Below are 26,302 nucleotides of genomic sequence, written 5' to 3'. Positions count from 1 at the left end.
GAGGCCCGGGACGCCGGGAAAGAAGAGAAACGAATTATCGCACTGACTGGTCACTGGCTCGTCACTGCCCACTAATTTTCTGCGGAACTCGGAGCCTTTTGGTTCTCTTTTATGTTGTATGGACTGGTGTCAAGCAAGAAAATCGAAAATGCATAATCCTGCCAATTTGCCGTGTAAAGCCGAGTGTCTCATTGGGCCGGGTGGGCCATTTCATCGAAGCCCCCGACGTTCTCGGTCAATTCATAGGCTCTCCAAGTACCGGTCTAGCTCCTGGGCATAAAACAATTTTATCACCTGGACGCCGTGGAATGAGTGCGGTGAACTCGTTGATGGAATCAGTACTTATTGGCACTTCTTCTTTCACGGCTATTGGTATCCATGCTCCATGCTATCTCCTCCCAAATTTCTCTCACTCTATGTATGCCCTGATGTCTTGATTCACCATGGCTGTTATTCCCCACGCATTGGTTCCCGCTCGTACACGGCTAGCTGGGATTGTCGTCACTGCCCCTCGTGTCCTTTTGTCCTCATCAATCAGCTTGTACTCTAGCTCTACTAGCTCGGCCCTCAAGATTTCCACAGTAGAACTCACAGCCCGGACCATATCCAATCAAAGACGCCGGTGAAGGAACTTTCGCACAACAATCGCCGTTTCGGCGAATTTCCAAAGCGGATTTCTCAACTGGCAGATCATTCGCACCAGAGCCAAGGTTGAGTGAACAGTACGAATATGTTTGGCTAAAAGGTTTGAAGAAAGCGGGCTGGCATTGGCGGTGAATTCTGCACAAAAAAGTGCACTCACCATCAGACAATGTCCCTTGTGCATTAACCACCTATCTTAGTCCGGAATGTTTTTCTAGCTCTACTACACAAGCATGAATTGAACACTATTGACATGGCATTTGTCTTGTTGGCCTCACAACCGGACCAAGAAGTCTCTAGCGATTTCGCGTCCATCTGGGTGTGGTTTGATACCTTCAAAAGTCCTAGTAAAAAGCCCTTGACCTTCTTCGCTCTACAGACATACCTAAGCATGTCCTACTGTATCATCCATTACTCTCGAACGCGATATCGTTCGTGAAATGATACCCACGTTGGCTATTCATAATCTAGAGCCCCCTCCGGCAAGGGGGCATTGCAGTGCATAGCGACCACTCAGGACTTTTCTCCTATTGGCTTTTGTTGCTAGCAGAGAATTAGCCACCTGCCCACCAAGCTTCAAACAATAGTCCCAAAAAAAAAAAAAAAAAACCAGGTATTTTCCCCTATAAAAGCCTCACAAATTTGTATTTTCAATGGGAAAATGCACAAGAACATACATAAGCTTTGCATACAAATGCTTGCCACATACTTCAAGTCTTCATTCTCACCAATTTCGGATGTCTGCTCCGATCTGATCCATCATGGATGTTGTATACTGCCGTACATCGTATACTGGATAAGGCGGTCGTCGACTTTTCTGCCCGAAATCCCTTCACGATTGTGAACCCAGATGTATCAAGAGCCCACCTTTTTATTAACTAATTGAGATTCTGTACGCCACGAAAAGGAATAGGAAATGAGTCAGAGTTCCGTCACACTGCACAATATCCTAGGTAAGCTGTTCGTTGGATCTTGAATTGACCAGTACAATCCCCACATATCCTGTTTGATGCCCCTCCTCTTGATTGCTCGCATTTCATTTTCTCCCTGGCCATCCCAATCTTCGATTTCACTCACTTCTTGTCCCCTGTGCTGCATGTTTTCTCTTTGCTCTGCTACTTTAGCTTATCCGCTTCATCATGTTCGTGCCTCAAAACTTCGATCCTCCGGTCTTGATCCTAATACTCTATATCTAGCCATCTAGGTGAACTACCGAAATATTGAGAAGAGAATGGATCGTCATGTTGTACTAGATTGGTGAGCTCTGGCTTTGCAGCTCTTGGAGCCAGCTCGTTTTTTTACTAATGCTTAAACAAAAGGTACAATAACCTAGACTCTCGAGTCGTTGACCTCGTCGGTGACTTTGTTGGTGACGAGCTTTTCATAATTGAAGGCGATTCCCTTCTACTTGAATGCTTTGCCAACGAGAAACTGGATTTCAACCCGGGCTTCCAGGTCTTGCATGCGACTTATCTTGCAGAAAAGTTGTTACAAAAGCTTCAGCAGCGCAAATGTTTCTTCGAGGTTGTCTTTTTCGCCGAGAATGCCTCATTATGCATTCCGAGAGGAGTCCACAGAGATCTTCACGCGAGGTACCTCCTTGCTCGTGAAGTAATCATACAGCATCTTATTTCTGTTCGCGTCCAGCCATCGAGATTCTTCCAGGCTCTGAGGTTTGATAGCTTCCAGTCCGATGCGTTCAAAGCTCATCTGATAAGTTCGGGAGCCTATTTGTTCATGTGTCATGACGGCGCTTCTTGCGAGCAAAACAAGGATGATGCTGCTAGTGATCTAGACAGCAGCGATGATGATAGTGATTCTGACAGCAGCGACCACGAAGATGATGACCAGAAAGGTTCTTTTGTCGACAAGCGAGGCGAGATCTCAAGATTCAAGCTCCGTGCGATGATCTACTGGTTTGTTGTCCACGGATACAACCTTGCGCTCATGAATAGTCTTGAGTTCCGTGACACAAAAGTAGGTTTTTTAAAACGCGGATGGCTAGACTCTGTACTCACAATAAACGCAGGTTATGGCAATGGTGATTGAAAGCTCCATCAAGACGAATCCCTTGTCAACTGGCCCAGAAACAGACGATCCAAATCAACTGTGGAATTCCCTATCCCAATTGGGGATTGAAGACAGCCAAGACCAAGCGGAGGATGCGGTGGAATACGACTTGAATGAATCGGCAAACCAGGCACAAACAGGCAAGTTGCTTGAACAGGTACTTCTTGAGAAGCCGGAGTTGTCGCAACGCCAATGTCTTGTGGTTGCTACTCTCAGCGCCATGCTGTTGGGCGGCGAGGCAGACAACCTCGAAAACAAGATTGGGGCACAATCTATGCTTTTACACATCGCACTTTTGCAAAACACCCAATTGTCAAATCGGTCAATCCAAACAACTGCGCCCAAAAACCTCACGTTTTTCAATGAATTCGTGAACACCGCGCAGGCGTTGCTAAGCTCAAAGCATTGGGAGAGAGCAATGAGAGACCATAACCTGCCTTGCGATCTATCTGACCTTGTGGATGGAACATTGTTTCTCCAAGTCCGGCAGATAGTTGAGAAACTGGGCATCCAAACAGTAATCTCATCAGTCACACAACCCCCTTTCAACGCTCTTGCGTGTCTGGTCGACCGCATTTGTGGCACAACACTGCAATGTGAAGTGATTGGGGGAGCTGGCGCTGCTTCTAAAGATTACATTCATAAAAGCATCTCCAAGCCTCATCAAGGCTTTGAAAAGGTGCTTCCATTTAACAATGCAGTGTTTGATAAACTTCTGAAGCCTGTTCATCTCGCAATTGACGAATCTGCCGATGCGAAGAGTGATTCCCAAGTTTTCAAAGAGTTCAAAGAAGACAGCCACTGGCATAGCTCCAGGCCCCTTGATCAAAAGAAAGTCATCCTAACACCCCAAGAGGTCGAGCGAAATCACAAACGGAACCAGCGTTTTATGGCCGAGATGAGAGATTATGCTGCAAGTCTCTCAGGATCACTGCCGGAGCCGATTGTCGTTGAATCTTCCAGCAGTTCACGTCAAAAGTCTCAACAAAACCCTCCAGCAAGCAGAGACATTGGAACACACTTGACGGTCTCGAAGCCAGAAAAGAAGTCTCACTCTAAATCCGGCAAACAATCCACCAAAGAGAAGGCCGCAGCTTTCGTTCACCAAAAAGCATTGGAAGTCACCCAAAAACAGAGACAGAAGTGGAAAAATGTGTACAACGATGAATTCGCTCTCATCGATGATCTGGTGACTCGTTTTACAAAGCTCAACGGATACTTGAGCAGTCTGCCCAAAGACAGTCGACAGGTTCTGGAACCTGAAATCCTGACTTGCATGATCGATACATTGCTACGGCTTCTTTTTGTTGAACGCACAAATGTGCAGAGTGAAAAGCACATGTTGGTCGTGACGCGCATTTGGGAGATCGTCACTTGCCTCGTGAAAATTAAGCAAGGCATCTCATCCGACATTATTGCATATGTTTCAACAGTCTGTCAAATTCTTGGTTTGCCGGCGGCTCAGCTTCATGCCGACAGTGAACAGAAATTATCTTTCCCGTCATTCAAGATTCCCAAAGCAGCACCCAGCATGAGTATCGAGATGAGCCCAGTTGAATTCCAGCTTCTGCACGGTGGCCCCTTCATGGAGCGTAGCATAGACTCATTGCCCGACTCCCGGACGCCGGATTTTGCGCCCGATCGTTGGCAGCGTGAAGTATTGGACCAGATCGATGCAAAGAAGAGCGCATTCATTGTGGCCCCGACGAGTGCAGGAAAAACATTTATCTCGTAAGTCGCAATGTGTCCTGACTGGAAATCACGATCATGCTAACCTTCGTCAGCTTCTATGCAATGAGACAGATTTTGAAAGAAGACAACGATGGAATTCTCGTTTATGTTGCCCCCACAAAGGCTCTTGTCAATCAGATCGCAGCTGAGGTGCAGGCCCGATTTTCCAAATCTTTCCCTGCCAAAACCAGTGGGAAATCGGTTTGGGCCATCCACACAAGAGACTACCGCATCAATAACCCCCAGGGATGTCAAATTCTCATCACAGTTCCCCAGATTCTTCAGATCATGCTGCTCAACCCCTCAAACGCCAATGCATGGACTCCCCGCTTGAGACGTATCATCTTCGATGAGATTCATTGTATCGGCCAGGCCGAGGATGGTGTCGTTTGGGAACAACTGCTTCTGATGTCGCCATGCCCGATTATAGCCCTCTCGGCTACCGTCGGAAACCCCCAGGAATTCTACAACTGGCTAGATTTTGCCCAGAGAACCAACGGATTTGACCTTAGGATGATCCAGCATCAGCACCGTTATTCAGATTTACGAAAGTACGTGTATCAGCCTCGTGGTGACTACTCTTTCAAAGGGTTTTCCAATACTCCTAGCTTAGCCCGTTTGGGCCTCGATGGATCAGATGATATGACATTCGTGCATCCTGTCACCAGCCTGCTGGACCGTACCAGATCGATACCCGATGATCTTGACTTTGAACCACGTGACTGCTTCACTTTGTGGAAAGCAATGAAGGACCTTCAAACAGAGCAGTTCCCTGTTGATCCATCTCTGGATCCGTCCGTCTTTTTCTCGAATGTTGTCATCCAAAAAGTGCACGTCATAGCATGGCAGACACAACTGAAAAATTTGTTAGGAGAGTGGATGAAAGACCTAGAATCTCCATTTGAGAAACTCTTGCTCAAACTTGACCATCCAGCTGGGTTTGTAGTTGAAAAGGAAAAGGATCTGTCGAAACAGGTATCTCGGATGAATGGCTTATCTGACACCCTAAGCGGTAACTTGGTCGACACAACCCTCCCTTTGATATCCTCGCTACACGCTCAGAATGCTCTTCCCGCGCTATTCTTCAATTATGACCGCGGTAGATGTGAAGATATATGCCAAGAGCTGTTGACACAGCTACAAAACGCCGAGACCAAATGGAAAGAAGAGAGTCCAGTATGGAAATCCAAGATTGCCAAATGGGAAATTTGGAAGACGTCAAAGCTGTCAGCAAAGAAGAAGCTCGAAAGGGCTACCAAGAAGAAACCAAGTGGAAACGCCGACGAAGAGCCAACTTCTAAGGCAGAGCAAGCCAAAGAATCAGCATCGACTGATTTCGGCTGGCTGGATCTCTTTGACCCGAAGAGGCCGGTGGATGGATTCCACTTGGCTGACTTCAAGAAAGTTCCCGCTTCCGAGTTCCTTGTCTATTCTAAGCAGCTGCAGTGGCGCTCGGTGCCTCAGTGGTTAATAGATGCCTTGGAGCGAGGAATCGGTGTCCACCATGCTGGTATGAATCGCAAGTACCGTCAAGTTTGTGAGATCCTCTTCAGGAAAGGCTTTTTGCGTGTTGTGATTGCAACCGGCACTTTGGCCTTGGGTATCAACATGCCTTGCAAGACAGTCGTTTTTTCGGGTGATTCTATTTTCTTGACAGCCCTGAATTTCCGACAAGCTGCCGGAAGAGCAGGTCGCCGTGGATTTGACGTCCTTGGAAATGTTGTTTTCCAGCAGGTTCCACCATCCAAGGTACAACGCCTGATGAGCTCGAGACTCCCAAGTCTCAGTGGACATTTCCCCATAACAACCAGTTTGGTTTTACGGCTGTTCATCTTGCTACATGGCTCAAAGCAAGCTCCATCTGCTGTGAAATCAATTAACTCGATACTCTCGAGTTCTCGCATCCACCTCGGTGGCCCTGAGATGAAGCAAACGGTACTCCACCATCTCCGAATCTCTATCGAATACCTCCGACGAAACAATCTTCTCGGCGTTACAGGTATGGCTTTAAATTTTGCGGGCTGTATCTCTCATCTGTACTACACGGAGAATTCCAGTTTTGCCTTCCATGCCCTCTTGCATTCGGGATACCTCCAAGATCTCTGTCAAGACATCGAGACTAAGCCTAAAAGGACTGTTCAAACTCTGATGCTGGTTATGGCCCATTTGTTTGGGCGTATTCCCCTGCGGGTGTCCACTTTGGAATGGTTCCAAAACGCAGAAAAGAAGCCTTCCTCGATCGTGGCCCTTCCTCCTTTACCAAGAAAGGCCGTATCCGCCTTGCGTGCTCACAACAAGCAGGTGCTTGACATCTACACTGGCTACGTCTCCAATTTTGTCAAGCAGCATATCAACGAACCGGATTGTTTGCTCCCATTCAGTGGGATCAAGTGCGGCGGGGAAAGTACCTTGGAGAAACTCGGTTTCTCGCAGTTCGACCACATCTCTCCATCAATCGTCTCTCCGTTTTTCGCTCTTTCAGGAAATGGAGACCAATGCAATTCCGTCTTTGAGCTCAGTCAGATGGTTCGCAGTGGCGTTTGGATTGAGGATTCCGTCATTCCATATGTGGCTGTTGATCCCAACGAGAACGCGGTCCCTCTCAATGCGTACCTGTATGACTTCTTCAAGCACGGAAATGTTTCTCAGTTGGAAACTGCAAACCGCATCCGCCGCGGGGATATCTGGTTTGTGCTTAATGACTTCTCATTAACCCTGGCCACTATCAAGACTAGCATTGAGGGCTTCCTCAAGCCCGGAGGCAACATTGGCGCAGACATGCTCGATGTTGCTGGCGGAGGTGACGACTATGAGAATCTTGTGGACGACAAGGCCGTTGATCGGATTGAGGCTGAAAATGCTGGAAAGTTGGATGTGAAGCTAGATAAAAAGCAAGCGATTCCTGCTGCCCCCCTCCCTACCTCTCGCCCCCGGGTGAAGAAGGTTGTGATGGATAGCTGGGAGGATGAGATGGATGACGAAGACGATGAAAGTGAGGATGAAGTCATCAGTGCTGCTAAAGACACGACCACCAGCTCCAAAACTCCTCAAGAACAGCCAGTGGACAACTCTCACAGATCCATGTTCTTGGTAGCCAAGGCCTTCAAAGAACTACACAACGAATTTGATGGCAAGTTCAAGGCTATGTGGGCTTAACAATAGCTCACGCAGGGTGAGATCCTAAAATTCAATGTCAAATTGAGAAAGATTACAAATGAGAGATTTCTGAAGTAAGAGAGATATCTCATAGCATTAAACATCAGACGGGTATAGTGACCCATCCTTATAGATATCAGCCCCAGCAGAGTTATTTGAGTCCTTGCATCAATCATGTATAAAGACCCTTGGACTTCATAGCCACAATCAATTTCGGGCCGGAGACAGGTTGCTTTCCACCCGTGGACAAGGGGTAGAAACTGTAAGCAAGCGTGTGGACCTAGAGGGGAAGGTTAGACTTCTCATATGTTGTCGACTAATCTAGTGTTGACTGTCTGTCACAACTTGTATCATCACACAAGAACTCCTCTGAATTGAACATCCATTGGCTCAGTCTTGTCCCTGATGTAACGCCCACGCGTGGGGTTTTGCTCATGACAGGCTCGTACAAGAGAGAAGAACATGCCCGATGTGTCTTTTGCAGCGACAACGTAGATCAACACACGATCATATACGTAGTATACTTACTGCAGGATATCCTTGACACGCTGCTATTCCATTCTACCATGTGGTTGACTTGTGGACAACGCAGATTTGACCCAGCCCCGAAGCAGCGAGACACGTCACTATGGAAGACTGCTGCAAGATGACCTCCACGAACCTGATCTTGATTTGAATTCGCCCTCAGGGGAATTTTGGGGGGAAATTAAGGAGTCATCAGAGGTCTGCTGTGCCTTATAATCAATCCTTCGCTTCGTTCTGAAGCTGGATGTTTGGGAGGCATTTCATTGCTTTCCAAATGCGGTAATCCATCCTCAAGGCCTCACTCGTTACCAATCACACCAACACCTTTCAGCGTCAATCTCAATTATGTCAATGCCTCGCACTCCTTTCCCTCACATCCATGGCTTTGGCCGGCTCTTCCAGGTTTACCGACACCGGTCAAGACATTGATGGCGACGGACCAACTTTATGAGCACAGTACTAAGGGAGGTAGAATGGCCAGCTCAGGTTGAAGCGCACTTGACATGACCCGGTGCATCAAGAACAACAAGGACAAGCTGACGGTAAAAAGATCAATCCGAAAGACTCGGACAAAAACTCTGGCAAATTTTGGAATCAATCTAGGGGGGAGTTGGGGGGAATTGGGGGGAGTGGAAATAAGTGTTGCCGATGAGCATTAATTGGGTATTTAAGAATTACGAGGCCATGATATTGTTGAACCGCCCGTCCACATTACGCCGATTATTCTCTAAATCGGAGCTCTGTTGATTTGCCGCAGCCATGGCCTTGCGGCCATGTTCGTGCGCCGACTCCCCACAATCACTATCGAGCTCTCGGAAATCGCCTTTATTTCCCCGCAACGTGTGTAAATAGAGGTTAGATCCAGTCGAACGTTGAGAATGATATTTCGATGCCTCACTTCTGACTTTGCTGCGGACCCCTTGGACAAGTGGATTCAGAAATGGCAGACAGCCACAAATGATGGCTACATCGAGCTCGAGGCAAGTCCAGATGGACTCTTTGGCGCTGGAGGCTGTATGAAGTTAGTTGGGCGTCATTGCACCAGTGGAGGATAGGGTACGAACCCGCAAGGTCGGTGAGTTGAAATTCGCGGAATTCAATCAGGCGCATCAGACTGAAGATACAGACACTGCGAGATGTCATTAGAAGGACGCACTCATCTCATGTTATGAAGGGGTCACGCACAGTCCCCCCAGCGAAAACACCAGGGTTAATGCTAATTTCTGCCGATTGTTGATCTGTAACCTCCAAAACACCGGAATTGGTAGACAGAGAATGATCACGTCTTCAACCAATGCGATTGAGCCCATAGCTTGGAAGAATTGAACCTGTCCCGACATACAGTGTCCTTTCAAATCTTTGTTATAGTAATACTGCACCGGTATGCATTGGAAGATATTGGTCAACAGGGCTGCGAGGGCCCATGCGGTGATAAATCCGATGAGGCAGTAGGAAATCACAACGTATGCCCGGATCGTTCCAAAGAGCCGTTTGACAAAGATGACAATGGAGATCTTGACAAATGCCATTGCAGGAGCCCAGAATTTTTGTATCATCCATGATCCCTGCGAAATGTTAGATCCTCCGATTCACAATCCTCCGATTCACAATCCTCCGCTACTACATACGAATTGAATCCGCTGCCGTTCATGTTTGGGGAGCGATGCGATCGGTAGACCAACGCCATTGAATGCGGCTGTTCAATTAGCCTCGTTCGAGTCCTTGATCTAGAAGTAGAGAGCGTACTCACTATCTACCACAAACGCCGTCACTGCGAAGGAGATGATCAGACCAGCTCCCATTAGATAATCTTCCAACAGAAGCCCCACCGCTTTCATCCGCCGGCCATAGAGACGCAACAGGTAGGTCATGGTAGCCAGCCCAGCCCCTACGAAGGGTACAATGATCAGGACGTTTTTCCAATATGTATTGACTTGATGCACCATCTTGATATTTGGAAAACCAAAAGAAGAAACAAAAGAACCAAAAGAACCAAAAGAACCAAAAGAACCAAAAGAACCAAAAGAAGAATCGAATCACCTCCCAAAAAAAAAAAAAACCGCAGAATCTAAAACAGAAAACATCAAGAACCGAGTAGCTTTGTATAGCGAACAGGGGGATCGGCGTTCCCATGTAACCTTGAAGTCACCACCTCCAGTCCCTTTTGACCCATTGGATCAGCTTCTCCAGGAAGTGGACTGAGTCAAGTAAAATTGGCGGATTGGGTGGAATTGGGGAAATTACCCAATTCTATTCTCGATCATCGAGATTCAAAGTTTGTAAGATGACTCCATTAATCTATGTATTGGCCAATGATATAGATCAGGGACCGATATTCGGGGATCTGTTACCTAACTCAGTCTCTTTCTTAGTTCTACGGAGATTGGTTCATGCGTCCCTTTTCTAGTGCGTCTGAATCGATCTTAGTGTGTCTCAGTCCTTTCGTTTAGGATTTTCCGTCTGGGTTATACTTTTTGGGGGGGGGGGGGAGTTTTTTTTCATTTCGTGCTTTGCATCCTTCATTCTGCAATCGCCAAGAATGATATTGGTCAAATTATCCGGTCTGGTCCTATTGGCCTTGGTAAACTTTACCGCGGCAAAAGATTGCACTTTGGATAGCTTCAATGCAACAGTTGGAGGGCGTGCCAAGCTTTTAACCCCTTTTGCCTTGCCCTGCTTCTCCAGCTACAATGGGGAACCGGTGGCTCGCGACGATGCTGCCTGTGCTGCCATTCAGGCGAACTACTCGGATCCCTGGCTACGAACAAATGCCCCTAATGGGTATATGAACAACCAGGATGAGATGTGGGCGTCCGATCCTAGGGATCAGTGTCTCCTCGACAGCGGCAACCCCAGGGATCCCCTAGCGTTCGTGAATACCACTTGTCGTCAGGGCAATCTACCCTCTCACTATCTGGAAGTGCAGAGTAAAAAGGATGTGATCAAAGCTTTCAAGTTCTCCAAATGCTCCGGCAAGAAGCTCGTCATCAAAAACAGTGGCCATGATTACCTCACCCGCAGCAGTGGCCGGGATACGCTAGCCCTTTGGACACGAAACCTTCAATCGATGCACTACAGGGCAGACTTTGCTCCCCACGGCTCCAAACAGGCCGATCGCAGATACAAAGCTATCACCGTCGGCGCCGGAGTTAACTTCGATGAGGCGTACGAATTTGCACAGAGACACAACGTAACTTTAATCGGTGGCTACTCCCCCACCGTCGGCGTATCCGGTGGCTGGATCCAAAACGGCGGCCATTCCATCTTGAGCCCCGTGTACGGTCTCGGCGTTGACCGTGTCCTCGAGTTCAAGGTCGTGACCCCTGACGGGGTCTACCGCACCGCCAACGAATTCAAGAACCCCGACCTCTTCTGGGCCCTTCGTGGTGGCGGTGGTGGAACGTTTGGCGTAGTTCTCAAAAGCACGCATCAAGTCGAACCTGCGATCCGCTTTGTCGCTGCCATCATCAAATTCCCCGCCAACTCCACCAACATGCTTCCTTTCATGGAGCTTGTCGTCAACAATACTCTGAAATGGGGCCAGGAAGGATGGGGTGGCCACATCACCGGTAATACCCTCGTCAATATCTCTCCTTTCCTCTCCGTTGCGGAAGCCGAGGTCTCCCTGGCAAGCGTAATCACCTACGCCAACGCCAACGGCGGCTCCGCCACTGTCGAAGAGTTCACTTCTTGGTACCCCTTTTACGAAAAATACGTCAAGACCAGCTCCGTCGCTGTCGGCGTCACTCGCTTCCCTGGAAGCCGCCTGATTCCCCGCTCCATCTTCGAAACCGTTGAGGGCCGCAAGAACCTCATGGATTACTTTGCAACCATTCAATCACTGGGTCAGACGCCGTATATCCCCGTCGTCGGACCGGTGTTGTACAACTACACCGAGGGATCGACCAGTGCGTCTCCCGCCTGGCGTGAGGCTATCTGGGAGTTGGGATCCGGTGCCTCCTGGCAGTGGAACGCGACCCTTCCCACCCGGAAACAGAAGATCCAGTCCATTCAGAACATGACGGCCATTATTGAGGGCATTACCCCTGGCAGTGGTGCGTACAGCAACGAAGCCAACCCGTTCACGACTGATTGGGTCGAGGCGTGGTGGGGTGATAACTACGAGCGATTGGTGAGCATTAAGAACAAATATGATCCCAATGGTTTGTTGAGTTGCTGGAAGTGTGTGGGCTGGAATGACTCGCAGGTTGCTGAATCGCCCTTTGCTGCGCTTCTTTGATGCCAAAACGGCCCAATTTTTTCCCCTTGAGCGTCCCCCCCCCCTGTACATATCATATATCCTGTATACACCATGTGCACATTCGGCGCGACTATGACTCCATATGCAATTCTCGCCTCAATCAAAGTCTCGGAGGTTTCCTACTCTCTTCTTTCTTACCTTGTTGTGATTCCTTTTCATCTCTTACTATTCCACTCGGCCTGGCCAGGTGAGTAACAGGGCATTTGACGTTCCTCTTCTTCCCAACCAGCAGAAAATTGGATTTTCACTTGTCCTCGCGTGTCAGATTCTTTGATCCCCTCCATGTCGAATGATTTTAGTGGCAGGCTTGTTGACATTCGACCACGGCCATTTCTCCGCGGACCCCACGGCTTTCTACGCCAACCATCTTTTAGTCTATCCTCCAAAGCTACCCTGTTAATTTCAAACTAGGTGGCGTAGATCGGCTCCTCACGGCCACACTAGAGCAAGATCCGTGGAACCGTGCCCCGCCATGGATGCAGGCAAAGCCTCCGCTTCTATTGAATGACGGCAAAATGCTGGAGGAGCTCGTACAGGATCTTCAGACCAAAGTCCTTGCAGCAAAATGACGGACGACAATTCTAAGCTACTCAATGAACAGGCGATGATGATAGTCTAGGAGCATATATCTGTGATGCATCGTCTCCTAGGTACCATTTTCGAGGGTGAAACTCCAAGTGTCCCACATAGAGAGGCTGACCAAATCGCGGCATCTGCGCGGGCCTACAGCCGAGCTGGTCGCAGATAGAAGTGGGTCGAAGCAAGGGTCGGAAACTTTAACTCCACCGGACAATCAACGTTGTGGGAAAGTCTGTACGGAGTATACGAGGTCTGAATTTTAGGAAGACAGAGTACAGGCAGAAGAGGAGATCCTGGAATATGGGTTCATTGGGTGTGGGCATCGGAAGAAGCGCCAAGACTGCTCTCCTCGTCGAAGCGAATGTGTTCCTGTCAGTTAGCCTCTACTTGGACCTACGTGATACATGGATAGTGGCTACTGCGACCACAGAGGATCCCCAAGACGACGAATGATACAGAAGCATCCAATGGATGGGATGGGCAAGGAGAGGCAAGATCATCAAGGACAGCGACGCAAATTCACGGAGTCCTACTGCAAGACCGCAAAGCAACTCTAAAAGCGGCCGATTGTACAGCAGCGGGATAAAAGGAAGCGGGATCGGTAACGACAAAAGAGAGCGGCGGCGACACGTGAAAGAACGAATGATCTGCGTGGTGATATATGATATTCAATGGAGATGAAGGACAAGAATCCCTTCCAAGGGATTCAAGGCCAACACCCCCCCAAGAGAGCAAAGTGAGAGGAGAACATGCTGAGTCAAGCGCTGCGGACATAAAAGAGGAAGGGAGCTTAATCGCAACCCTGGTAGGGTTTAATCTTCCCAAAGCGGAGGAACCTCAAGCGGTGGTTGCTGTATCAACTAGATGATGTACTCCAGTCTTCTATCCCCAGTAGAATGCTCTAGATCACCCCTCCTCCCACCACCCATAAGCACATCCCGCTCTTCCCCCGGATCAACAGGACCAGCCTGTTCAATGGTATAGGTCGAGTCCACGGCCGCCCGATTCATCCTCCGTAGAAGGATCCGCAGTCCCACTGCCAACCCCGCTACAACAACCATGAAAAACGAGCAAGTTGCCATGCCCCGAATGTACCACGGCCCATCAGTCTCGGGATACAGTCTCGTCCCGAGCAAGGGCCCACACTGTCCGATGATATTGAGAATAGCAATGCTAGCGCCCTTGCCTTCCTTTTCGACGCGGTTATCCATTGACCATGTGATGATGAGAGTGATTGCGGAGAAGAACCCGGCCGTGGCCGGGTAGACGCACATGTAGCGAATAAATGTGTGAAGCCATGGTGACAGGTGTGAGTGGAAGTAACCCGTTACTGCGATCGCGAAGTAAGCGAGTGATGAGATAAGGGCGTGGGCTATCAAATATGGGCTTCTGGAGCGGCTGCGGTCTGACGCGTATGCGGTAAGCAGGACCACCGCAAATGCGACGAGATAGGGAGGTGCTGAGAGGGCTTGGGCTTGTAAGGAGGAATATCCCATGCTGTGAGGGATGTAAGTTAGCTGTAGATGAATTGATTCTTGGAAGGGACATACTCTTTGATGATAGTGGGCAAAAAGACAGGCATTGAACTGAAAGCAACGTTACAACTGAAGAACATGAACTGTAGTGGATGGGTTAGAACCTTTGCACAATCTCAAATAGAGATCATACTCACGGCAGCCATATAAGCCTTGGGATCAGATGCAGTCTTCCAAATTTCTCGCCAGTTGAATCGACTTCTGTACGATTGCCGATAGTCGGAGGTGCTCTCCTCAAGGCGCTGCTGAGCTACCACCCTTTGCCGACGATTCAAAAATCGAGCCCGACCAGGGGAGTCCGGAATCAGGAACCAGGCAAATACCGCAACAATTACACTTGGGAACCCCTCCACGAGGAACAGAGTTCGCCACGGCGAGATCGGGCCGTCACTGCTAAACCTGACAATCAAGTAGGCCAAACTGCTAGCAAAAGATGTCGCCAGCGGCGCCGCTGAGATAAACAATCCGTTACGGAAAGCCAGCTCATGTCGGCGATAGAACAAAGACAGGTAAAACGGAACACCCGGGCCAAAAGCCGCCTCGGTGATGCCAAGCAATGCTCGGAGAACGACCAAGCCCCCAAAAGAAGTAGCTAGACACTGGAAAGATGCGACGAGACCCCATCCACATACACATAGAGAGATATAAATATGCGGGGGAACAACGCGGTACATCAGCGTCATCCATTCGAAGAGAATGTAAGTGATGTAAAATGCAGTAAGTAGCCCTTCATATTGCGAAGATGAAAGTTGTAGATCGTCTTTGAGTCCTGCTATCTTTGCATTTCCAATGTCTGAGTAAACTATCAGTACCTGCATGCATTTACAGGGGAGACGTTCTGCTGTGGGAAGTAGCCGAACATACTCGAGCGGTCCAAGAAGGAGAGCAAGTAGAGAAGGGCCAGAAATGGAACCAGCCTTCGATCAAATCTCCTCACCACCTCGCTCTCCTCCTCTAGCGTGTATCTCGGTCCCAACCCGCCGCGCGGCTGTTTACCCTCAAGCTCCCTGTTGGTATCAAAGTTGCCGTCGTTTTCGAAATTGGAGATAGGGTCGCCGCCGTCTTGGTGGTCATCAAAGTTGGTCTGCAGTCGCATTAGGCCTGTGGTTAATTCTATAGGCCCTGACACTGCATTTTCTTCGTCTGAGGCATAGGATACTGGAGTAGATCGTGTGTTTGAGGACGTGCTGGAGCTGGGGGAAGATACATTCCTCCCCGCGGCGGAGGAATGAAGGTCTACCATTTCCCAGGGGAGACACGTTTTGTAGTCGTTCTAGATGCTTGATCAAGAAGGTGTTCTCTCCATGGGGACAAAAATAACTGAATCCCTGAACGAAAGGAAAAAAAAATCACCACTCTATTCGCGAAACCGGATGACCGATGTTGATCCCCTGAGCATATATGTCTTTAGGGGCCCCCGGGGCCTTCTGGGACTGGTTATGTCATGTGTGCACGCGGGTTTCTAATTTGCGCTAAGATGAGAGCGGCTTAGCGCGAATCTTAGTTTCTATTGTAGATGCTGGGCTGCGATTTCATACTTCAACTGTCAACTGATCTACAAGTAGGAGGTTCTTGCTTGTGGAATTGAGTTAGTGAATTGATTTGAGGCTGATATTTTAGTTTTCTGGCACATGCAGGTGTGTGCTTTTCCGAAGTAGGAGTGTGGAAAAGGCTGCCCTTGCAATTAAGAGCGTATCCTTTGACCAGGACCTCAGAACCCGCAGCGAGCTTAGGGACGGTACGAGTCTAGGGTACGACTATCCCATCCACCCTTGTGGCTATGATCCCATGTGACGCTGTCAGGGACATATCGGTCCCGACGATTGTGTCTTCCGCGCTGGTCTCCATAGCATCCGTAGGGTTTGTAGGGGCTGAGGCTTGGGCTGCCCCTAGAGTCGTTTTCCAAGTGCTCAAATTTTCGCTTGCGACCACCGGCTAGTTGGTTTGCATGTGCCTGGCTGACCTGAATGATGTCCTCAATTTCAGGAATCAGATCGTGGTCTTTGTCGGCTGACATCAGGTATCGCAGGAGATTCTCGGCCGTGTCACGGAGAAATCGGACACTATTGGTTCGCTCGCGGTGGCTCTCAGTGACCTCGAGGATGTAGTAATCGGCTTTGGCCTTTTGGTATACCTGGATGAGCTTGTCGAGATGTTGTAGCTTGGATGTGCCAGAGCTTTGTGACGACTTGCTGGTCTGGATATCTTCGGTGATGCCTTCCATGTTATCGGTTGCAATGATTGGAATTTCAGACATAGGGCCTGCAAGGTCATGTTAGAATAATTGAAAATTGATTTTATCAAGACGCAGTGACAGACCATTGTCGAGAATGCGCTGGGCAGCAAAGTGGGCAGCAATGACAGAGTTGTTTTCCCCCAGTGAGTGACAGTTCTTAGTTCCCAGATACTCGGTCAGGTAGAATTCAAGCAGACCGTAGTGTTGCATAGTGTGTCCTTCATCATAGAGACGAAGCAGAACACGGTCGTAGATTGTGACCTGGCCATCGTCGTAGGATTGCGAGCGGTGGCGGATAGACTTGACTTGGCGCCTCAATCCATGGAAGAGGGTTCGAGCATGCTCGCGGTTGCTGACAAGCTCTTTTAGGAGTTCGCTTGGATTCATCACCACACTCCACTTGAGGTACAAGTTGTCCTCTTTACCACGCACCCCATGCGACATGACACGCTTGGTCTCTATGAAAGCCATTCCGTTAGCATGATAGGGTCATGGTAATGAAGTCGAATACGAGTGGGCCTCGGGGCTAGAAGCAACTTACCGCGCTGTTTGGGATGAGCAAATGGCGGCATTGCGAAGCTCCACGCGGTTGAAGAAAGATGGCCGCGTGGTGTTGATTAAAGCGGCTGAAGGAGGGAGAGAGGAAAGAGAAGGAAGAAGTTCTGAGAGCTCACCAAACAAAACAATGGCAACGGAAGCGGGTAGATGGCCACACTGTGAGTGACTCGGCTAATAAGGATCGTTTGTCAACTACGCGAGAGAGGAACATCGTTTTCAATACATGACGTGGAGTCAGGTTTACCAAACGTAGGAGTCCTTCTGGGGGTTTCATAGCTTTAGCATTAAAGTGGAATGGAGAGAATTTCTATGGTGCGGGTGCACTCTGATAACATGTAGGGGACTATTAGTTGCATTTATCGAGTCTCATGGGCATATGTCCTATAGGATTGGAATGAATGCATGGTACACACGATGAAGCATTCATCTTGAACTCAATTTCTCTCCTTCCAGAGCTTTTCGACTTGGTCGACCAGCGCCGAGGGTTGGCTGCCTTCTCCATTCTGGGCGCAGTTTTTCCATTCGTCGCTATCACGGATGCACCAGACATCATCATCAAGACGCACTGTGCAACTTATCTTGACGCCAATTTGTTCGCCGTGCATAGCGCTTTCGCGTAGTAGCGCAATGCCACTGAGTGGTGGTCCGCCGTCATTGCCATCGTTCGGGTCATCATTCTGCTGGCTTGCACATTTGTTTAGAGCGTCAAAGTCAATCCCATGCTCCAATGCACAGTGATGTACGAATTCCCGGTCTGGGATCCGGGAAAATTCATTGATCAGACAGTTTGCAAATCCTAGCGACCGGATAATCGGGGTCCGGGGGTACTGAGATGGAAGAGACGCTTCGTCCGCAGTGGGAGGGAAAGGAAGGTTGGCCGCACAGAGCATGAGCATGTCACCGATGCATTCACCTGGGCCATGCTTGCATTCTATGTCTTCGGAATCTTTAGACACGCTATGGTTCAAGTATCAGTCAAATGTTTAGGATAGAACCTGGTGCGGAATACCATCAGTTCTTCTCCACAGATATTTCAATGCTCACCTAGCAATAAATGATAGTTTGAAGTCCACCTTACCGCTGATTCTTTCCATGGCTGGTAGAACCAGTTTTTGCAAGCAGTCCTGGGCATCTGGGCATTTGCTCATGATGTGGGCCTCCAGCGGTATCTTTGTTTGCTCAGGTGTCTGGTGTGTATCAGAAGCAACGCGTCCCAGCTGTAAGTAGTTTTCATACTCTTCTTGGACCTCAGCTCTATAGCTCTCCATTTGTAGAGCTATGCCGGTACATCGTGGGGAAGAAGGCCTTAGAAGCAAAATGTAACCGATACAGAACAACGCGATGACACCAATGCGACATAAGTAGGTAGGTGTGCCGGGACGCACACGACGATGAGGCTTGTTCAGGTCAAGGGTATCCCCATATCCCTCCTTGGAGTGGATCGGTAGTTTCTCCATGCTGAGATAAAACCAGAAGGTGACGTTATTTTGATAAGATCATGAGTTCGGGCGGAGCTCTGGAGGGGTGCCAAGGCCATTATGTAAGATCCACCCTTGGCCCTTTGTGGATAGTCAAGGAAGGTGCTTCGTACACATATCTAGGTGGGATTTAGCTGGGCTCCGACTTCGGAGGCGATTTGGATGGGGCATCGACTACTCCGTAGCTTAAATTTCAAATAGGCCCAAGTCTAGAATCACTGGCCTTGGTTGTGGTCTCTGGAAAGACCGTACAGATAAGTTACAATGGCTTGGGATCGCGTGCTTTCAAGGATCGTACATGAAACCTTCGTTAATCAATTCCATAGTAGATTTTTGCCACACACGAGAAGCTTCTGACCATTTGCTGATGGGCAAATGAACAACTATGGGCAACACCCAGCTAAGGTATTTTGAACTGGCGGCAGTCATCTCTGACAGCTTGTGGCGGGTGACAGCGAATGATCGAGACCGAGAGTATGCAAACAGGTTCGTTCCTGTTAGGTCAAAAGATAGATGCGCCTGCATCTGAATACGGGCATGTCCGGTCCGATCACCACGCGAGTGCCACGAGTAGTGTGTATGTGTGTCGAACTTTGGCGAGTCTCGTATTGAAGGAATAGCAGCATTGGAACACCATCCACTGCACAGAGTACTTTGACGCATTATCCCAAGCCAACGGCCATACTCAGCCACTTCCTTCGAAGCAGTTCTCCCATTCTCCCAAAAGGGCCCACAAGAGGCATTGACATTGGCACGGATATAAAGTAGCCTCGGGGTTATTCTGATGAAAGAGAGCCCTAGACTGCGGCAAACTGTACTATTGACCTGGGTTGTGTTTTGTTTCCTCATTCTTGTCTATTTGCTACCTGGAAGCCAATGGTGTTTTCAGTCCCATATTTTATGCATACCACACTCGAGCCTACATCATCATTTTGAAGATGATAAAGCTGCAATGATCAACTCATCCTCAAAATTAGCCACATACAATCACATTCAAGTGTGCCACTCTTTGAATTTGTGATGTGTTTAAGAAATTTAAGTCATGGATATTGCAGGACCTACCTCTCTAAACTACATAGTTGGGTATTTACATTGTACTGAACCTCGGGCTAGTAGTTTTTTATTACCATCTTTGAATGATTTTGATCGTAAATTATGACTGCCAGCAAAACGCACACGACAACTGACACTTTTCATGACGCCGTCTATAGTTTGAAGTGGACAGCAGCAGCGGCTGCTCCTTGCCTTTGTTTAGAAAAATCAGGGCATACAAGGTCTTTGATTTTATCCAAAACCGGAAGACCGTGAAATTGAAGAAGAGAGCAAAGAAAGTGACTCTCAGCCGAGGGAAAATGGTTGAGAGAAATAGTATCCAAAATCTCCCGAAGTGATGGGGTCATTTCGCTCTTCACCTACTACATTGATTTGGCCGGTAGGCATTTGAACTAGCGCTGGTATTGGCAATTCTAGGCGTTTTTTTTTGGTTCTTTCCACGTGAGTATGCCCATCACGGACATATGAGGAGAGATTGTTGCTTCATGCCATTGCAAAGGTCATGCTTAGCTGGTGGTGTGGCTCAGTTCCTCCAAAAAACTACAGTTGGCATGATTGCGAGGGGAGTATTTGTCTATAATGTTTGAAACACTACAAAGCACATATATATCAAGTCATCTCACCCATCTTAGGGTCTTTTTTTTTGTCTGGACTATTCCCAGGTTGGCTGTTGAGCCGTATAAGATTTTCTTTGGACACGAGTATGATGGTAGTAGTAGAGACTCCTTTCATGTTAGACTAAGCTTGTTGCTGACGAGCTTTTGAGACAACTTTGGCCAAGCCTGACTTTTATACCGGAAGCCTGATCAACTAGTAAGCCAAATTTTTGAGACATGCCAACGTTTAGATCTAAATGAACATAACTAAAGACTTTGCAGATCTCCGGATTAAGCCAAGACATGTCTCTTCTCGATATGCAGCTTCCTTTTGCCTGTGGCATGACTCTTCAGAGTGCAATATCTCTTTCCCTCCACCGTTAACATATCACCAACTGCTAATTACCGACTAGACTTCTTGTCTTGTTTTGCCCCAGGGGCCTCAACCGCTACGGGATCAGGCTACTTGTCTGTCATACTTCCCTTCTGTATCATTGCAGTATGGACTATCCAGGATTTCTACTTGCATGGTTCACGACAAATCAGACTTCTCTTCACACCCAATTTATAAACCACAGAGGGTCTCACTACAGTGGTGCATGTAATTGGTAATATCGATTTGCAGAACAAAACACCGAGCTTCTCAACCCGTTCCCAACGAGAAGCCCCATTCTAAATTTCCCATATCTAAAATTCACTTAATTCTTCCAGGCTCTGTCCGTGAAGATAGTCCCTTACGTTTCCTTTGAAAAACCATATCAGCAATTGATGATTCGGAGATTAGATCTGCTCTGAAGGGCGTCGAACTTTGGAATCAGATTGGCAACCATGGTGGCCTTACGTGCGAATTCTGATTCAATCCGTCTTTAAACGACGGAAAGCAGATCTTCCATATTGCCTGTGCTCTTCTATAACCTAGTGAAGTTGTTATCATGGATGAGTCTATGGATGGGTTTGGTGAACACACAGCCACATGATGTCTTCGTATGCGGCTGAAAGGTCAGACTATCATCTCGATAACCCAGGAAGTGGCATCAACAGCCATGTCGGAGCGACTGCTGGAACACCTGCACCGCAGACCAACAGACTCGATACAAAACGGACTCAGAACATGGGCACATCAAGCACTTCGACAGTACATGCGGTAGAGCTCAGAGGATTAGTCCTGGCACTGCAGATAATTCTCGACACGCCGCCGACGTCTGTACCGCCGAATAAACGCGCCGTTATATTCACCGACAACCAGGCTGCATCCAAGCCATCCGAAACCCCAAGCATTCGTCCGGCCAGTACAAGTTGGTCGAAGCGGTACAAGCGCTTGACGAGGCCCAAAGCCAAGGATGGCAGGTGCGATTTCGATGGATCCAGGGACACGTCGGAGTGCACGGTAACGATGCGGTGGATCAAACTGCGAAAGATGCTGCTAAGGTTGATTTGAACGCAAGAGCGAACGCCAAACTGCCACCAGAACCAGACTCCCTGCAAACACTCACAGCAACCGCCAAGTCTACCATTCACCGAGCGATGAGAAACGAGTGAGACCTGGCTTGGGAGAAATGCAAACATGACAGAGAGCTCTTTAGGCTTTGAATGCGACCGGGAAAAGCGATATTCGATACACAATAGAGTAATTAGCTCGGCAATCACACAGATGCGTACAGGCAAATGTCAGTGTGGCCATGGGCAGGCAAGCCTCAATGCATTGACATCAAGCACGTTCTCTGTAGCCCACCAATGGCAGTACAGACAGCTAAGGTGATCCCAGGGACAGAACTACTAGGGCAATTCCGGGCAGTGCCGTCCACGGTACTCACATACACATAGCGAAGACGCAGACGAGTGATTTGATTTTTGGTATATCTAAGTAGAGCGGGGCCAGGAAAGGCCCGACAGGCACATAGAAACAGAACGATCACTAAGATCACGAGGGGGGAGGTAACTTACTGGATCGGACGGAGAAGTCATTCGTGCCAGCAACGACACCTGTACCTATAGTCACACGCTGCATAGCTGCCAATAATTCGGCGGCTGGGACTGTCTACGAATAGATCAATCAATCAATCAATCTGCTTCGGAATCCTTGGACCGACTGAATTGACTCTAGGAATGTGTCAGTCAGCCCTGGGAGCCTTATTCTCCTAGAGCGCTATACCTAGAGGCAGCTGTACGCTCCCCCGGGATCGAGTGGAGTGTCTGCCAGGTCAGTCCCTTCATACATACAGAGCAATTGCCATGAGGCGTAGAAAGTTGGGAGATGGTATCCAGGCAAAGTACTATCCGGGTTTCATTTTCCTGCTTAGTCCATCTCCGAAGCATGTTGGGATATCGCACGTAGTGTAGTAAGCGACAGCGATGACGCTCAATGTTTTGATGGTACTGCTGCTAATCGGTGGTGGCGCTCGCTGGAGGTACAAAATGTCAAATCCAAAAGAAACACACGCCCTCAAGAATGAAAGGACATGAATTTGATGACCGTCAGCCCATAAAGCCTGTTCCGGAAATGACCGATTCAGAGAAAGTTGTGGTAGGAAGAGCTTTTTTTGATGGAAGAGATTGTCTTGCTTGCCATCTTGACTAAATTTTTTTGCGATGATGCTCGATTCTACCTGTCCACGAATTATCATCAAGCATCAAGATGGGATGGAGCGATAAAATTATGACTCTAACGTTGTACAACATGGTTGAAATGTTTTGAGAATCAACACTTTTGTGGGGAACATTTCACGGAAAAACACATCTACCGGGAGCCTTGATCAGCTGACCTCATTCTCCTGGATGAATTCCGTCGAGCCCAGTCACAACAAACTACTATTATCCCCTTTCCAACCGCCATGGCCGACCACAACTCCCCAGACTACAAATTTCTTTATCTTCAGACGGAAGAGAGACGGAGGCAGGCTGAAGATGAAGGCCGACAGGAGAAAGAGAGACGAGAGCGAGCTGAAGAGGAAGGCCGACAGGAGAAAGAGAGACGAGAGCGAGCTGAAGAGGAAGGCCGGCAGGAGAAAGAGAGACGAGAGCGAGCTGAAGAGAGACGAGAGCGAGCTGAAGAGAGACGAGAGCGAGCTGAAGAGAGACGAGAGCGAGCTGAAGAGGAAGGCCGACAGGAGAAAGAGAGACGAGAGCGAGCTGAAGAGGAAGGCCGGCAGGAGAAAGAGAGACGAGAGCGAGCTGAAGAGGAAGGCCGGCAGGAGAAAGAGAGACGAGAGCGAGCTGAAGAGGAAGGCCGGCAGGAGAAAGAGAGACGAGAGCGAGCTGAAGAGGAAGGCCGGCAGGAGAAAGAGAGACGAGAGCGAGCTGAAGAGCGAACTCAGCCAACCACTTTCGTGGATTTCTTGCGACTTTCCCACAACTTGCTCTCCCGACCCTTGAGGGTCGAGACACCATCTCGCTCGACTAGAGGGAAAGTCCCCTTGCCCACTGGCAAATACTGCCCGACACGATTAGAGCATTGGACGGACTGTTCAGAACAACAGTCGGTTCTCTATAGGACCGTCTGTAGCTTCCTACAGTTGGTACCGGGGGGGGCGCCGCGTCTATTCTCTTCTTTGCAAGAGCTAGAAGGGTTAGCTCAACAATTTAGCTACACACCTATAAGCAGCGAGCAAGAACTGGAGGCTTATGAGAGACTCGCAGTGGAGAAACACGTCTACCATATTATAGCGGAGCTATGCAAAATACCTGCTGCTTGTGAAGAGTTCGGCCTTGGCCATGGCATTCGGCTCAGCAACCACACCAACTCCTTGACCGAGAATACAGCTATTGAGACGGATACGAGCCAACCTTCAAGCACATACCACCCAAGACCCGATCAAATCTATATCCATCGTGCCGATGGTATCACCGAAACTATCCTTACGACAGTCGAATATAAGCCACCGCATAAGCTTCCGGTTGCAGCCCTTCGAACCGGACTTCGGCCAATGAATTTATGGAATGATTTAGTCCGGTCGAATAAGATACCCACAAACCAGGAAGCAAAATTGAGGTACAATGCAGCTCGACTTAGTTGCTCTGCTCTTGTCCAGGAGTATCATGTGATGATCCAAGAAGGGCTTGAATTTTCCTACGTGACTAACGGGATCGCTCGGGTTCTCCTCCGTGTTCCCTATGATAATCCTAGCACGCTTGAATACTTTTTATGTGATCCTAATAGCGAGATAATTTCCGAAGACGGAGATTTTTTCCAGCAACCGCGAACTTCCGTTGCACGGACTCTATGCCTATGTTTGATGGCTTTCCGTTCGCCTATTCGCGACCAGGAATGGAGGAATTCCGTGCGACCTCGTCTTCGTACTTGGGAGACTAGTTTTAACCACGCTCGTTCTCAACTTTCCAATACAGAATTAGAGCAGATTGCTATACATTCCGACAGTACAACTATGGATTTCCCGAGTCCAGAATCTGGCTCATCTTACGCGCTACCGTCATCTTCACCGGATTCGCCCACAACGGACGGCCGTCGAGTGCCCACTAGATCCTATGCTACCTGTGCACCTCCTAATGAGCAACACCGCTCCCAGTCGCCGGAGCTATCTGACTCCGATCCGAACCACGCAACGGGAAGGAAGCGCGGATTCAGTCAAGTCATGTCCTCACCGTCTGCCCGACAAGCTACAGGTCGTTCCGAATCCAGTCAATATCAGTGCAATCAGTCACAGCGCCACAATGCGCAGTTTTGCACACAGCAGTGCTTGCTTGGGCTGCAGACTGGAGGCATTCTGGATGACCGTTGCCCAAATGTAACACTCCATCGTCAAGGCGGAGATACCTTCAAGCATCTTATCAAATCAGAGGATCTGGTGAACCTGATAAAAGCAGAATTAGACGAAAACATTGACCGATGTATACCCTTTGGAAGGCGCGGATCATACGGTGCTCCCTTTAAATTGACCTGTGCCGCATATGGCTATACTGTTATCGGGAAAGGAACCACGTCTGGATTGTGGAAAGAGGTCTCCGGGGAAGCGCAGGTATATCATATCCTACGGAAAGTTCAAGGGTCGGCCGTCCCCGTTTTTTTAGGCACAGTCGACTTGGCGAAAATTTACTTTCTTCATAGAGCCGGGGAAATCCGTCACATGCTTCTCATGGGATGGGGTGGCGAAAGTATATCTACGATGGAGCTATCGCCTTTGCTTCGCGAAGAGATCCGCAAATCTTGCAAGGAAATCAGATCTTTGGGAATTATCCACGAAGATTTTCGGCATGACAATGTCCTTTGGAATGAGGAACTAGGACGGGCCTTGATCATCGACTTTCACCGTATTTCTTTGAGAAATCGGCCAAATCGGCATCGACTCCAAAACTCCAAGCGACGACACTGTGGAACGGAGGCGAAACCTACGAAACGTCTTCGTGTCCCCTGAAACGTGACGATTCGCGTCTTTTCTTCTATTTGTTTCATTCCAATATCTTTGTACTCGCTACTCGCTTCTAAATGCCGTTCCCCGCCTCCTTCGACCTAATGTCGATATTTTCAATGACTTGTTGTTCTCCGTGACAGATTGCTTCTCTCATATGCTATATGTTCTTATCAAAGTCGGGCTTTCTTTCGAGCCACAACTGTTTACGTAGAAAATGGCATGTACCCAATGTGTGCTTATTCCCGCCTGCGTATTCAGAACATAACCCTTGAGCCAGCCTCAGGCAACACACGGCATGTCCATCGCGTTAGCAGCTCGATCAGTAGCTCGATTAGTAGTTATAGTGGAAGGTCAATCGAACTGACCCCTGAAAGAACATGCGTTTACTTCCAAAAGAATTCATTATACATCCACAATAAATCCACACCGGGCCGCCCCGCTGCCAGCAGTGCTCTTTACGGGGCTCATTTTGGTGGGCTGTGCCTACTAATGAAGTACTCTGTCCAAAATTGGACG

At 48.6% G+C, this 26,302-nt stretch overlaps 9 protein-coding genes across 9 annotated transcripts; 3 read left to right on the top strand and 6 right to left on the bottom strand.

The window, feature by feature from the left end:
• Window positions 1-1,873: 1,873 nt before the first annotated feature.
• Window positions 1,874-7,599, top strand: Pdw03_3379 (DEAD/DEAH box helicase, putative; the record flags this gene model as incomplete). The annotated part of the gene is made up of 4 exons (XM_014676768.1): window positions 1,874-1,899; window positions 1,962-2,619; window positions 2,672-4,443; window positions 4,497-7,599. 4 exons carry the CDS (start codon window positions 1,874-1,876, stop codon window positions 7,597-7,599), a joined length of 5,559 nt encoding a protein of 1,852 aa, XP_014532254.1.
• A 1,199-nt stretch (window positions 7,600-8,798) lies between these two features.
• On the bottom strand, window positions 8,799-10,070 carry Pdw03_3378 (Integral membrane protein; the record flags this gene model as incomplete). The annotated part of the gene is made up of 5 exons (XM_014676769.1): window positions 8,799-9,136; window positions 9,189-9,253; window positions 9,310-9,689; window positions 9,753-9,820; window positions 9,875-10,070. 5 exons carry the CDS (start codon window positions 10,068-10,070, stop codon window positions 8,799-8,801), a joined length of 1,047 nt encoding a protein of 348 aa, XP_014532255.1.
• Window positions 10,071-10,663: 593 nt separating this feature from the next.
• Window positions 10,664-12,364, top strand: Pdw03_3377 (Isoamyl alcohol oxidase, putative; the record flags this gene model as incomplete). Its single annotated transcript, XM_014676770.1, has 1 exon — window positions 10,664-12,364. The coding sequence occupies one exon, from the start codon at window positions 10,664-10,666 to the stop codon at window positions 12,362-12,364; it is 1,701 nt and encodes a 566-aa protein (XP_014532256.1).
• A 1,460-nt stretch (window positions 12,365-13,824) lies between these two features.
• Pdw03_3376 (MFS transporter, putative) lies at window positions 13,825-15,595 on the bottom strand (the record flags this gene model as incomplete). Its single annotated transcript, XM_014676771.1, has 4 exons — window positions 13,825-14,461; window positions 14,515-14,582; window positions 14,637-15,292; window positions 15,364-15,595. 4 exons carry the CDS (start codon window positions 15,593-15,595, stop codon window positions 13,825-13,827), a joined length of 1,593 nt encoding a protein of 530 aa, XP_014532257.1.
• Window positions 15,596-16,228: 633 nt separating this feature from the next.
• Window positions 16,229-17,307, bottom strand: Pdw03_3375 (major facilitator superfamily MFS_1; the record flags this gene model as incomplete). Its single annotated transcript, XM_014676772.1, has 3 exons — window positions 16,229-16,761; window positions 16,819-17,193; window positions 17,277-17,307. 3 exons carry the CDS (start codon window positions 17,305-17,307, stop codon window positions 16,229-16,231), a joined length of 939 nt encoding a protein of 312 aa, XP_014532258.1.
• Window positions 17,308-17,727: 420 nt separating this feature from the next.
• Pdw03_3374 (Gamma interferon inducible lysosomal thiol reductase GILT) lies at window positions 17,728-18,750 on the bottom strand (the record flags this gene model as incomplete). Its single annotated transcript, XM_014676773.1, has 2 exons — window positions 17,728-18,250; window positions 18,338-18,750. 2 exons carry the CDS (start codon window positions 18,748-18,750, stop codon window positions 17,728-17,730), a joined length of 936 nt encoding a protein of 311 aa, XP_014532259.1.
• A 2,774-nt stretch (window positions 18,751-21,524) lies between these two features.
• Pdw03_3373 (uncharacterized protein) lies at window positions 21,525-21,986 on the bottom strand (the record flags this gene model as incomplete). Its single annotated transcript, XM_066100476.1, has 1 exon — window positions 21,525-21,986. One exon carries the CDS (start codon window positions 21,984-21,986, stop codon window positions 21,525-21,527), a length of 462 nt encoding a protein of 153 aa, XP_065955876.1.
• A 491-nt stretch (window positions 21,987-22,477) lies between these two features.
• Window positions 22,478-22,736, bottom strand: Pdw03_3372 (uncharacterized protein; the record flags this gene model as incomplete). Its single annotated transcript, XM_066100475.1, has 2 exons — window positions 22,478-22,520; window positions 22,573-22,736. 2 exons carry the CDS (start codon window positions 22,734-22,736, stop codon window positions 22,478-22,480), a joined length of 207 nt encoding a protein of 68 aa, XP_065955875.1.
• Window positions 22,737-23,251: 515 nt separating this feature from the next.
• On the top strand, window positions 23,252-25,789 carry Pdw03_3371 (Protein kinase-like domain; the record flags this gene model as incomplete). Its single annotated transcript, XM_066100474.1, has 2 exons — window positions 23,252-25,422; window positions 25,483-25,789. 2 exons carry the CDS (start codon window positions 23,252-23,254, stop codon window positions 25,787-25,789), a joined length of 2,478 nt encoding a protein of 825 aa, XP_065955874.1.
• Window positions 25,790-26,302: the final 513 nt, after the last annotated feature.

The sequence above is a fragment of the Penicillium digitatum genome, chromosome 1, assembly GCF_016767815.1.
Source record: "Penicillium digitatum chromosome 1, complete sequence".
Classification (NCBI taxonomy): Eukaryota; Fungi; Ascomycota; class Eurotiomycetes; order Eurotiales; family Aspergillaceae; genus Penicillium; species Penicillium digitatum.
This window is presented reverse-complemented; position numbering and strand designations above follow the sequence as displayed.